Source organism: Cnephaeus nilssonii (assembly GCF_951640355.1).
Source record: "Cnephaeus nilssonii genome assembly, chromosome: 2".
Classification (NCBI taxonomy): Eukaryota; Metazoa; Chordata; class Mammalia; order Chiroptera; family Vespertilionidae; genus Cnephaeus; species Cnephaeus nilssonii.
In genome coordinates this window covers 81,560,343-81,574,902 of record NC_137073.1, presented here as the reverse complement: position 1 = coordinate 81,574,902, position 14,560 = coordinate 81,560,343, and the positions used below count along the sequence as shown (strand labels likewise).

The 14,560-nt window shown below is 39.3% G+C and overlaps 1 protein-coding gene across 1 annotated transcript in view; it reads left to right on the top strand.

Annotated features, from left to right (window-relative positions):
• CWC27 (CWC27 spliceosome associated cyclophilin) overlaps positions 1-14,350 on the top strand; it is a 167,845-nt gene extending 153,495 nt beyond the window's left edge. Inside the window, exon 14 of the mRNA XM_079784692.1 lies at positions 12,142-14,350. Within this exon, the coding sequence (XP_079640818.1) occupies positions 12,142-12,304 (163 nt within the window). The 3' untranslated portion in view covers positions 12,305-14,350. The remainder of the gene's footprint in view (positions 1-12,141) is intronic.
• Positions 14,351-14,560: the final 210 nt, after the last annotated feature.

Here is a 14,560-nt window from a genome sequence, read left to right as displayed (position 1 = left end):
ATATTTTTACTTTAAAAACTTAATTGGCTGAATAATGTGCTATAATTATTTTGTGTTAGTTAACCACACCTGGAAAAAGCTTAGACAATTGACCATGGAATCAATAAAAAGGCCCCATTATTGAACAGGTGGCCACTACCTGAATTACAGCCCTAGTGCCAAAAAGGAAATAATCACTCTTTAGACAAATGCCCTACCTTCAAAGTGATGGAAAAGATCACATGTGGAAAATAAGTAGCATGAGGAATAACAAAGAACAAAATCTAGGATTTGATTGCCATTTCGGCTAGAGGTATATAAATGTTTTTATGAGTCATTTGATCAGATTTTTTTCCCCTTCTCTCTGGTACTGAACCAAAACACAAAGGATTAACAAAGTCGTAGAGTAAAGGCAACCTCTTAACTTTTATGTTTTATGGTGTGGATTCCAGGACACCTAGGATGGCCACATATAAATACAAACCACAAAATCCTTTTCCAAAGACATTCATTAATAATCTTTCTACTGCCCGCTATTTTGAATTGTTATTATCCCTTCTCCTTCCTGTATTAATGCAGATAATACATGACATGTAATAATATTGTTCTATTCCTTATGTGCAGATAAGTCAGTTGATTATGATAGGTAAAATATTGGGCTTGAGCGCTTTTTTTAGTAGAAATAAAAGTTATAGTAAGAAGCCAACTTTTAGGGAACATTTAAGAAACACCAATTAATCTTTTTTAAACTATAAGCTAGATATTGTTCTGATGCCCAAATGATATGGGAAGAATCTGAGTCACAGAAATGTTAAGTAACTAAAGGTTAAGGTCATGGCCTCATAGCTAGGAAGTTGTAGAATTCAGAAATAGTCAATTATTCTTGGCTGAACAGTTTAATTCTGTTTGTTTTTGACGACATTATCGCTTGTGATTTTATATTGCACCAGTTTCTCTACCTGAGCTAGCCTGTATATTTTTCATATTTTCAAATAAAGTAGTGTTGTTGTTTTTAATAATGCCAGACAAGTGACTTCAGGACTTGGTCAAACTCTTGGTAAAAAATTGTCTAGCCCTCTTTAAATCATGGAAGATGTTAAGTCTATATCCCTAATATTATAATCCTTGTATTATTTGAAGAATAAAAATAAAAGTTATTAAAAGTTTGCTTAACTTGAACAAGAAGTTCCTGCCACATTTACCCATCATTTTTCATAGTAATATAAATAGTAGAGTAGTTATGAGTATGGGATTTGGAGTCAGGCCTGAATCTGAATCCCAGCTTGGAAATTTACTGTCTTGTGTGATCTCAGGCAAATTATATAACCTTTCTAACCCTGCTCATTAATTTGTAAACTGGGGATAATAATAGTACCTCCCTGCTGGGTTAGTTTGTGGATTAAATGAGATGCTATTTTTAAAGGATTTAGCAGAGTGTCTGGAACAATCAGTGCTCAGTGTTTTGTTGTTCTTGTCTACAAGGTTGTCATTGATATTTTTAAGAATTTATTCCTCTGGATTTGACTACTATCAGTAGCTCCATCACAGTGATGAGTTTCCACTATTTCTATAATTGTTTTTGTTTTGTTTGTTTTTGTTTGTTTTTTACCTTTTCATAATTAACCCATAATACCTTGCAATGGTTAACCTAAGTTTCTATCATAATTCCTAACATTCTGAAATATAATAAATTTGAGATTTGAGACTTTTACAGTGAACAGTAATTCCTCATTATTGAAATTGGTTGTTGTTTTTTTTTCTTGAAGCTAGAACTAAATGAAAAGGGGTGTAGACATCAATTGTAAATATAATTTAAATAGAAAGCAAAATAATATTACTTCGAAGAGCATAGAATTATAAGCTCAGCATAATATCTATGTTTTACTTCTATTCCTCTCTCTGAGCCAAGTACTAAGGTAGTGATAAAATGAAGCAAGAAGGCATGTGATTATCTACCAGATATCCTAGTTGGTGTGTTCATTTTATAAAGGAGTATAAAATGCTGCGGAAGACCAATGTGGTTCTTTCATAAGTAAATCTTGTCAGAGTTGCTGATCCTGGAAAGGTGATTATTTTTATTCTAAGCCCTCCATTCAATCCCTGACGTTGCCTCTTTTTCTGCCATTTTTCTTCTGGATGAAGAAAACTCTTCTGTATTGACTCTGCTTTCATTTAGTGTGCCCTGAAATAAGTTTCTGTTACATTAGGGGATTTGTTTCAGAGACAGGCAGGTAGCCATGTCCCCCTGCTGCTTACCAGGCCTGTTTGATTGGGCACCCTACCTTCCCTATGTGCTTTTGTTAGTGCACTGGCCATAGCTTATGTTATTGGCTGAGCAGTTGTTTAAACCAAGGGCAGGTGTAAGAATGCATATTGCTCGTTTATTCTGGAAAGGCTCTTAAGCCTTTCCAACTGTGTCCTGCTGACTGTCAGTATGTTAGATAGGCAAGAAAGCAGAGAAACTGCATTCCCATGTTGCTGAAGATATTTTGAAAATTTCATCTTTCACATTTACTCCAACAATACTCAGCATTTATTAAAGACACTCTATAATAGGAGGGCTTCTTTTTTCTTTTTAACTGAGGAAAACAAGTCATTTTGAAGAGTTTGCTTTTCAAAACCCCAAACTGAGAGGAAAATACTAACATTTGTTCAAAGTTCAGAACCAAGGAGGTTTTCCCTTGTGAATGGTGAAAATCTTCCAGTTTTCATCTTCTGTTCTTTCAAAGGCCAGTGGCCATTTTCCTTTCTGTTTGGTTTACCTAATGCTCTATATCCCTATACTTATTTCTGTTTGTTCAAATATTTTTAAAATTTGTTCCTATTTTTCTTGTAAATTTTAAATATTTCTTCTGAGTTTTCGCCATTTTTGTCTGCTATTTTTTATTTTTTTGTTTGCTTCCTTTAAGAAACTGTTTCTGTTTTCTATCTTGAGTCTTATTTCTTCTTTACTTTTCCTCCTTAGTTTCTTTCTTCTCTTTAGCCTCTTCTGTTTCTCAGTCATCTCTGTCCTGTGCCCAAGAATTATAATATGGGGCTGATTGTAAATTATAGGATCAAATACTACACAGTGGATAAAGCAATGTTGAAGTATAGTTATTCATGTAAAAGATGTTTGTGGTGTGTGGAAAACAATTATAAAATATATACATCATGATGCCTTCAAAAAAATATATATATATACAAATACATGTGTGTATTTGTATATATACATAGACATACATAGGAAAACGTGCATGAAGTGATGTGTCTATATGTTTATGGTAGTTAGTTATTGATGAGCTATGGAGTTTCAAGTAATTTTGTTGTTGTTGTTTTATGTTTTTGCCTCTCAGGATTGTTGTATTTTGCACAAAGAAAAAGTTTCCACAACAGTGAATATGTTATACAATACTAGTAAAGTTGGAAAAATAAAATTTTTATAATTCTTTGATACTATAAACAGTTTCTGCACTATGGTTTATGGTCTAGTATAGATGGGACATATTTTAAAATATAGGTATAAGCCTCAAAAGTTAGGTAGGATGAAGTATGTCATGTGTGTATGATGATGTACATGAAAACACTTTGAAAAAGGCAATGCAATTAGTAGAGTATTATAAAGATGATCAATAGTTATACAAGCATAGTTTATATGTAATACGCACTCACACAAAGTGCAAAATGAGCTGAAATGATAGTCAGTGTTTGGACCACACTTTTTCAGGCATGATGTTTGAACCTCACTCTGTGAGGTAAATAGGGTGCCTATTACCATCCCCTCATCACAGATAAGGAGGCAGAGAAGCCTGAAAAGCAGTGTGACTCTCCTACGGAAACACTTAGCGGCTGAGTTGTACCACAAACCCAGGCCTTCTGACTGCAGTCCACAAAAGTTTCCATAGTATCAAAGGCGAGAGCAGGTCCTGAGGCCCAGGGCAGTCAGGAGAAAGTGGAAATTAACCTAGGCTCTGAATGGAGAGGGGACACAGACCATGGGAAGGAGGTGGAAAAGATCACATGTGGAAAATAAGTAGCATGAGGAATAACAAAGAAATACTAAATGTGTCCTTTATCATAGAGTAAGTTCTTATGTACTTACTCTATGATAAGGACAGAAGCACCAGAGTGTACTGCAGCCCATCTCTGGTACAGAGCAGGTGCGGTCCTTCAGAGTCAAATGTGGGCAAAACTGAAAATTGTTTTGTCTTGCTGAATTTTTTTAAAAAACAAAAAGGACTGTTTTGCTTCTAAAATATGTCTCCTTCCAAGCTCCACCCCCCCAAAAAAATAATTAAATCAGATCATTTAAGTTTCTAACCCATAGTCCCATAGAACGATAAACTTAAGTAATAGGCAGGAGTTATTTCATTTGGTTTCTTAAGAATTCTAACTGAATAGAGAAGTGAGAAGCTATCAGAACAGTACACTAAACACAAATTATGTGGATGCCAGTTTCATAAAGAATGGCAAGGCCTTACAAACCGTGTAGAGGAAGGCTGAGGACAATGTGTGTGTTTCTCCCCCGCCTCATCCCTCACAGGGAGTTAGTGTACAGAAGGCAAACGTCAATCACAAATGTCAATCATTAGGCAGTTTAACTGGCACATTTGAGAAAGTTAAGTGTTAGATTTTCATAGCATAAGTTAGCGGTGGTGAAAATGCTTTGTTTTAGTGTTTTGAGTACAGTATTAACTTTTCTCTGCTGTAGAGTTTAAAAGGAGAGTTACTAACCTGGAAAACTCAAACATTACTGCTAAATAATTTGGAATTATGTATTAATACTACCAAGGAGAAAGATGAACAAAACCAGGATTCTAGCCAAAGGTTGTAGAGGTGACTGGCTACCCAGAAACATCTGTTTATTCAGCCAACATTTATTGAGGGCATTTTTCTTGCCCAGCATTGTGACCAGGACTGGTACAAAGGCCAGTGAAACAGAGCCAACTGCAATCTAGTGAGGGAGAAAGAGAGCTGACAGAAGAGTGCCCTGACCCTGGAAAAAGAGCAGGAAAAAGAGCAGGCCAGGCCAGGAGAGGAAAGAGACTGGTTCCCAGAGGGGATGACAACCTCAGCTAATAGGAAGAGAAGTGTATCACCCTGAAGAGGCAGCCAGGAGGCAGGAGAGCAGGTTTTGTTCAGGAAACTACAAATCGTTCAGGATGTGTAGAGCAGCGGTCGCCAACCTTTCGGACCTCACGGACCACCAGTGGTCCACGGACCACCGGTTGGCGACCGCTGGTCTAATGCATGAAAAGTGATGGGGGAAGGTGACAATGGGAGCTTAAAGAGGGGATCAAAAGCCAAATCATAGAGGCCACATAAGCAACTTGAGTTTCATTATGTAGACAATGAGGAAACACTGAAGGATTTAAAACAGGACAGTTTTCATGGCTAGATTTGCATTTTTGAAATAGATATATACAATAAAAAAGACCTGGATATCATCATTAACTGCAAGGCACTCCTTAGTAATTTGATGCCTGAGAGAGATTGCCAGACTTCCACCCTTACGGGTCCAGGCCATGGGCCTTGGCTCTGCCCCACTGAGACCTCCAGCTGAATGGGTGTCCCTACCTAGTACCCCCATTTTAGAAAGGTTAGGAGAAACTGGGACTGAGATTTCAGAGAGCAAAAATTAAAGGCAGTGAGGGATAAAATATTTACAGTGAAAATTAATGCTTCCCTGTTTTTAAGCAAGTGTCCACCTAAAAGAGAGGCTCCTGCTGGCCAGTGTGGCTCAGTGGTTGAGCGTTGGCCTATGAACCAGGAGGTCATGGTTGGATTCCTGGTCAGGATACATGCCCGGGTTGCTGGCTTGATCCCAAGTCGAGGGCATGCAGGAGGCAGCCAATTAATGGTTCTCTCTCATCATTGATGTTTCGATCCCTCGCTCCCTCTCCCTTCCTCTCTGAAATCAATAAAAATGTATTTTTTAAAAAATAATTAAAGAGAGGCACCTTTTTCTAAAAGATGCTTCCACACTGCTCAAGGCATTTTTGGAACTGCTTTTTTGGAATTCCTTTAAATACCAGCTTGGGAGCCACACAAATAATCATTCTAGTCTCTATAGTTGCATTTTTAAATTTTTGTATCCTAAAATAAGCACCAACTACCCAATCTGACTTATTTATCCTTCTCATTAGGATTTAGCACTGAGTTAACACTAATTTATTCCTAAAGTTAACACTAATTTATTCCTAAAGTTAAATCCATTTCACAAGATGAAAGTTTACCTCTGAAGACATTACCAGCCAGCTATAAGTTTCTTGACCATGAACCTCACAAATTGCGTGTGAAGTGAGGGTGATAATAACATCTTTCCTGTCTACCCCGTATAGCTTTTTTGAAGATAATACCAGACAGCATGTGCAGTACTATGTCAGTGGATGCTTTCACTGTTATTGCCTCACACTTGGCAGGCAGTTCCAAAATATGCATTTGTCCTGGAGTCTTTCTGTGTGTTCATCCCCTAATAGACTGTTCACTTCAGGAGAGCAGGGCTTGGGTCATATTTGGCTTTGTGTCCCTGGAGTCTGACATTGGGTCTCACACATAAACAGCACTCTGGTGTTTGTTGAATGAATAATTGAATCTAGCTCCTTGCCTTATCCTCAAACCATTTATAAGACCTGGAAATACACTTGATATCTTCAGTTAAAGTAATAGGCTCAGAGGCCATGTAACTTCTAAAAGTAGGTGAGCAGTTTGTCACTGGGAAGCATCTGTTCTCATCTCTGAAGGGTCCAGACCACTGGCTGATGAAATCTATCATTCTGAAAGTATAATGGTTCTTTCAATTAAATATATATTGATTTCAGAGAGGAAGGGAGAGATAGAAACATCAATGATGAGAGAGAATCATTGATTGGCTGCCTCCTGCACACCCCACACTGGGGATTGAGCCTGCAACCTGGGCATGCGCCCTGGCGAGGAATCAAACCGTGACCTCCTGGTTCATAGGTCGACGCTCAACCATTGAGCCATGCCAGCTGGGCTGAAAGTGTAAAGGTTCTTAAACCCTAGTGCTGCGATCTTAACTTTGGCTGTATTTTAAAATCACCAGGAAAACATTTTCAATTACTGATGCTTGGGTCCCCATCCCAACCACAACAATTGATTCAGTACCTCTGGAGGTGAAGGCCAGGCCTGGCATCCAGTTGATTCCAATGTACAACCTGCATTGAGGTAGGGAGGGCTCTAAGATTAGACTTTGCGAAACATTGCTTTAAAGAAATTGCCTACCTAGTTCTACATTAGTGCCCTAGGAAATGGAAAAGACGTAAGGCCTGTTCCCACTTCAGTCTTCAGGGAATAAAAACCAGCACTCACTAATGGGGTGCATTGGGAAAGCAGCAGTCTGTGTGCTGAGCTGGGATTAAATCATGGAAAGGTGGGCTTGTGCTGCGCATGGGACTTTCTGCAGAGCCTGTGAGACATTTTAGAAGTGTGTCAGAGAAATAAAAGACAGTCTCTGCCCACAAAAGGAGGGTCAGGTGTTAGTTTAGCAAACCAGTGAGTACCAGCCAGCAGGCCTGGCCGACACAAAGGTTCTGAAGGCTTTGATTCACACCAATCACCATTCTTGGCACTGGGAATACAGCTGTGAACAAGATTCAGAGTGTCTCGAATAACTGACAGTCTGTTCAAAATTAAGTAAACAGGCAATAACAGAACGGTGAGAGCTGATGAAAGAAAGGAAAAGAGGTTGGTGAGACAGGAAGATCCCATTGTTAGAAGGTTTTAAGGGTCAGGCTGAGATTTCAGTCAATACGATAGCTAATAATTCCTGCTCAAAAGAACACTGTAAAAGAAACGTGTAGGAAAGGTTATTTTGGAACCTTTGGAAGATGATAAAAAGGAGAAATAGTGCAGATGCAGAACAGTTAGGACACCTGCAACACTCTTAAGGGTTGGGTGCTAAGTTCCTAAATTAGGGAGACTTGGAAATGGAAAGGAGTGGTTTATAGACTTCCCAGTGAAAAACATAGCCGTTTTCATTATAGAAGCATAAATAATTTAAATACATTTCAGTCAGAAGTGAATTGTTAATATTGGAATTCTATTTTGAATGATTTACTATACATCTGAGAATGCATTTCCCATTATTAATTGCTGTAATATCTTAATCTATTTCACAACTATGTGAGAAGTTTAAAAACTGGTTGTCAAATTCCTGAGGTTAGTAAAGGTCTGGGTTCTTTTAAGAGAATCAGCTGTTTAATTTTTGTCTGTAAGCCCACACAGTCTCTGACCAAAAATACTTACCTGTTCAACACAGCCTCTGTGACAATGGTAACCCTCCATATTTCTATAACACACTCAAGTCAGTGTTCTTATTGAGAATCTGAGCTTATGTAAAACTTTTTATTAATAAGAACTAAATTTCTGTCTTTGCCTTCAAGTGAACAAGTTTTAAAATTTTCATATGTAAATGATCAGTGTGTAATTCCAATAAACTCACTGCTCTTGTTGGGCCAATGCCATGACCAGCCACAGAGTGGATAGTATTGAGTTGTCGATACATACAAGACTGTAAACTACCAGACCCTATGCACTGGAATTGGGTCTGTGTTATAAGTCTGCATGTGTATTCTCACCGGAGGCTGTAAAATGTGGGCATGCTTTCAGTCCGTGCAGTCTGTGATTTATGGAGGCACACAGGTCAGGAGTTTATTATGCTGAAAATCATAATAACTGTTTTGTTTGCTCTCGAGAATCAAGTGATTGAAGCATGTTGAAAGATAAATGGGTGAAACATTTTTGATTATGCTTTTATTTCTATTAAAGATTAAATATTATTGCTGAGTAACCAGCCCTGCTAAGTATTATGATATTAAAGCTGAAGTAGTGTGTAAGCCGATAGCCCCTTCTTTCCTCTGGGTTTAGGTTTGTTATTAATCAAAACGTTGGACCTGTTTAGTGCAGTGGTGTCTGAAACAAACAGTTGAAAAAGACAGCTACTTTAATTTACGGCTTTCTGTTTTTCCAGATTTGTAGGCAAATCTGTTTCTCTGTCTGGGCTTTGTGCTGTGTTCTCATGTCTAGATGTCATTTCTTAGACCAGAGCCAACGCAGTCCAATAGTTGCACGATTCTCTTATGGCATAGAAAGGAGGAAGGTGCCTTATTTTGGTTTTAATTGACAAATTCTGGCAAAGTCATTTTTGAAACATGGACAGTCCCTACTAGAAGTGGATATTACACAAAACCCATATGTATTGGGGAGCAGAAAAAGCGATAATTTTTTAAATAGAAGAATGCATATATGGAGAGGTATTAATAAGTTAACTAAGACAGTGGCTTTTGATGTTTTATATCAATACTAGGGGCCTGGTGCACGAAATTCGTGCACTGGAAGGGGGTGTCCCTCAGCCCAGCCTGCACCCTCTCCAATCTGGGACCCCTTGGGGGATGTCCCTGAGGGATCGGGCCTAAACCAGCAGTCGACATCCCTCTCACAATCCAGGACTGCTGGCTCCTAACCGCTTGCCTGCCTGCCTGCCTGATTGCACCTAACCACTTCTTCCTACCAGCCTGATTGTCCCCTAACCGCTCCCCTGTCGGCCCGATCACCCCCAATTGCCCTCCCCTGCTGGCCCGATTGCCCCCAACTGCCCTCCCCTGCAGGCCTGGTTGCCCCCAACTGCCCTCCCCTGCAGGCCTGGTCCCCCCCAACTGCCCTCCCCTGCAGGCCTGGTCCCCCCCAACTGCCCTCCCCTGCTGGCCATCTTGTGACAATGTGGGGGAAGCCATCTTGTTACGACGTGGGGCGGCCATCTTGTGAGGTTGTAAGGGTCAATTTGCATATTACCTCTTTATTATATAGGAGAGGAGTATTGAATAAAATATTTTAAAGGGCATATGATTCCAGCTACTTCCTGGTGGTGGCTTAGGCGTCTGCACAAGAGTCATTTGGAAAGCGCTCACCACTTCCAGAAATGCAATGTGGGCTGGGTTCCCCTGACGCGTGGTCAGGGACCTTTAATAGGACCATCTTGCCACTCTCCTAAACCTGGTCCTCAACAGTGCGCTTTGTGGGGAATGCAGCACAGATTGTAAGAAGTGTCAGAGGAAAAGACCACCTCTTAATAGTGAAACAAAGGGCTGAGTTTACTACTTACTGAAGCAAGAAAGAGCTGTGCTTTGAGGTACAGTCTCTCTGAGAAAAGCTGGTTGCAAATCCTTATATAGATTTTTGGGTTGGGGATTGTTTAGGAGTGGACATCAGCCTCAGAAGCTCTTATTCAGGAGAGATTGTCCGTGATTGGCTGGCTTTCTGAAGCATGTTCACTGGAGTGAGTCCGCCACTGATTGGCCAGCTTTCAGAAGCATTGGGCTGTCACTGATTAGTTGGCTTTCGGAGGAGTGTTTACTGAAGTATTTACCGCGGTGCATTTAGGCCTAGGCAAGTCATCATTAATTGATTAAATCCGGTGTAATTATGTTTCAAATAGGTTCTAGTGGTCATTGTGGAACAACTAGCCTTTTTCTAGGAGTTGGAGATTATTTTATTCTCATAAGCTAATGCTTAAACTGTAAGAAATTGAAGACACAAGAAAATCAGACTCTGAGGAAACCCTCTAAATAAGCAATGACCCTATGATGCGTTTTTCTAAATCAGGTGCTTGCTAAAGCAACAGGAAGTATAAAAACTCAGGAGTTCTCCCATGTGAGATGGCGTGTTCATATACAGGGAGCTCCTCAAAATGTATGCACTTTAACCGCTAATAGCTCAGTTTTGAAAATGGAATGTATTTTAATAAGCACTGCCTTTATTCAAAGTATGTGTACATTTTGGGGACACCCTATATTATTGAGATCAATTATGAATTTGATGCAAATAATGTATTTTAATAATAAATTATAGAAATGTGAGTTACCTCAGTTAGTAAGATAAAGGAAACTCTAAGTCATTATTATTACACATCCTCACCTGCATTCCAGTCAGCTTTATCTGGGTGGAAAGGGGTGGGAATGGTAGTAAGACCCCACATGTCAGCCCTGGTGAACTGTAGCTACTGAATCCTGAGTAATTGTAGCATCACTACTACTGTAACCTTTTACTTTCCTCCCAAAATCTTGTTAGGATTCTTTAAAATCTGGGTATATCCTTAGGAGTTTGTCACATAAGTAAACTTCACTCAGCATGTGTGCTACTGCAGGGGGAAAGAAGCTAATGTCATATTTGGGTTTCATCTGAAAGTTTCAGCTGGTGTATGCAGAGTGTTAATCCTATAGGCAATTTGGCCCTATCTTCTATGATAAAGGAAAGTGCTTTGTCTGCCTATTTTAAAAATTGCTTAACTAACTAGTGGGAAAGCCTTAGTAGTTTTGTTTATATATAAAAATTGAACTTTCCTCTTTCCAAATTCCTTCAACTGCCCTGAAACCTAGTCTTTTGACTTCCCCATTTATTCCTGACACCTCCTAATGGGGACAGAGCTAATCGCTTACATGTTTCCCTGCTGCTAAGGATAGCCTGCTTATGACCACTTATGAGTCAAGCACATGTTGATACCTTAAGACCAGTAAGCATTTGATAAAGTAGGAAAGCAGGGTGGTTAGATTTGTTATAATCAACAGTAGGAGGAGGAAATTAGTCCACGGAGCTGTGCCAAAAGCTTAGTTTCTGTTTGTATGAAAAATATGTATATTTCTTTAACTCAGCTATCCACAGAAAAGGGAGTCATAATGCCATTTGAACCAGAACTTTCTTAACACATTACCTACTCTTGATCCATTTAACTACTCAAAACAAAATGAAACAAAAATCAGATAGGAGTGGCTTATTGTCAGGAGTTAGGAGTTTTGCTCTGCAGCCAGGCTCTCTCTAGCTAAGAAAGTAAGCTCTTTAAAGGCAGCTGGCAGAATGTTCTGGGAGTTTAGTTTAAGGAACACTGTGTGTAGAAGTCTTTAACCTCCCATCAGGAAAAGAACCTCAAGTGAAAACTGAGGCATCACTACTAGAAATACAAGCCAGCAGAACAAACTCCACACATGGTTTTCAAATTCAAGTGTTTTCTGAGAAGTTGGTTTCCGTGTGGCACAAGCACTAATAAACAATAAACCCATCTTTGTGTTCTGTACCCTTATAGTTCATTTTGCCAAGGATGGGGAAGTATAGAATTTCTACTTTCAATTTCCACGCTACAATCACTGAACCATCTCTCTCCCTCTTTAGGATGTCACATGTGCTTCAGTTTGAGGATAAAAGCAGAAAAGTGAAAGATGCAAGCATGCAGGACTCAGACACGTTTGAAATCTATGATCCTCGGAATCCAGTGAATAAAAGAAGAAGGGAAGAAAGCAAAAAGCTGATGAGAGAGAAAAAGGAAAGAAGATAGAAGGAGAGGACTGGCAACCAGAACAAGTGAAAGTGTGCCTGCAGTGCATGGCCTCCTGGCAGTCATTGCTCCCAGCAGCACCACTAGGCACGGAAAGAAGTCTTTTTGAAACTCTGTCTGGTTTTGAAAACCAGTTATCTTGTTATGTCAATTGTGGACTGACACAAACACATGCTCCGGGTTACTGGAACACACTTTTACTCTGCATTGACCTTTTATATTGTTAAATGTGAAAGGAAATCACTTTCCTTCCAGTTTTCATGTTAACCATTTGCAGACCGTGCAAGCCTACTTGTGCTTTTTCACCCTAAAATATGTGAAGGCTTCATTTTCGAGATTTTTTTCTAAGAAATTCCTGCAAAAAGAATATTTGAGGAAAACCTCTTTGGCTTTCTGTCATCAGGATACTAACTTTGAACTATAATAAAAAATATATATATATATATTATAAAGATTGATTTTTTTTTCCACATAAATATCTCAAAATAGCCAAATCAGTAGGACTCAGTAGCCCATACCTTAAATTATGAGGAACACCCACATGAATATTCACATCTGCATTGAGGCTAACGCCTGGGTTTTATTGATGCAGTCAAGATACCGGCTACTGTCAGCCCAGCTCACTGCACACCCTGGCCTGACCCTGGGCGGCCTGACCCGGGCCACCTGCCCACTCGCCCTTCTCACACAGCAGCTGCAGGAGACATGCAGGGGCCCCATTCTGGCAGAGCAGCTCATTGAGAATTTAGCCTTTGATGGCAATCACTCACATGGGTTATTTACTACGTATTATCTATATTTAGTCAGGTTTTTATTCCTAGAATCGGAATGCTAAAATTATACCACAGGCTAACTTTCAATTACCTCATAAAACCTCACCAGCAACATCTTTTCAGATAGTGTCTCATCAGCTCTCTCTCAAAATGTCATCCAATAGGCTTTTTCTAAGAACACTAGTTCCCAAAATACAGTCCCAGACATTACAGCAGCAGCAGCATCACATGGGGACATGTTAGAGATGCAGATTCTTGCTGCACTGCCCTTCCCCCGCTCCTCCCCACTTCCAGAGGAAGGAAGCCGAAACTTTGAACCCAGAGGGCTTGTTAAAGAGACTCCTGGCCTCACTGCAGGTGATTCAGTCCTTGGAATTGGCAGTACCTACTAACCTTAAAGCTGTGCCTACCCGTGATTCAAAAAATTTAATCCTAGGTCTGTGCCTTAAAGAAATCCCCACGCATTGCTCAAGGAGACCTGTACTGAGTATACACTGAAGCATCAACCAAAGAATTGATAAATGAATTGTTGTATATCCATACTATCAAATACTTTGTAGTGATGAAGATCAATAAACCAGCTATATGTATTAGCTTATCTTAAACATAATATGAAAAAAAGGAGACCATCTGTACAAAAATTTAAAACAACACACCATTATATATTGTTTATGGATATACACATGTGTAGCAGAAATATAAACCAGGTATGGAAATAGTGGTTACCTCTGAGGAGGCAGAAGGAATATACAGAGAGCCTTGCTTGTGTCTGTAGTGTTTTATTTCTTAAGGTAGAGGGTGGGTACTCAGTCCTCATTGTAGTGTTCTCTATACATGTTGGTATGCCTGAAATATTTCTTTTTTTTTCTTTTTGATCATATCTAGAACCTGAGGTGAGAAGACAGGACTCCCAATACTAACAAGAACCCTTTGTTCTCTTCAGGAAGCAGAAAGTTTCAAAGAGGAGGAGGGGGACAGGGTAGTGGGAAATGCCAGCCCTCTTAAATGTGGGGCGACTAATCTCAAAGCCACCAAACAGTAAGCCAGTGTTTAGAAGTGTGACCTGTCTTCTCATCACAAAGTTGTAACCTTGGTTATTACAGGTATTCACAAAGCAAAACTTCGTTTTCTAAACTTATCTAAGTCTCTGTCAGTTATTATTAAATGTATTTACCACTTGATTTGTTTATATTGAAGTACCTACAAGTTTCTGTGTCATTCTTCCTCAAATGTGTCCACCACCATAACCAGTGTGGGATTGTCCCAAGAATAGACGAATTAAACCCGCAGGTTGGTTAAGTGTGTCTTATCCTGATTTATTCACAAAGACCAGAAAGTTCTGAAATTCCACAGATATTAGAATCTGATCAGCAGAATTTCACCATGATAATAAAATTCACTTTAAACTTAACTGAATTATAGCAATAACAATTTTTTAAGAATATAATTAATTATCTGTTAAATACAAGGTGGGGCAAAGGTA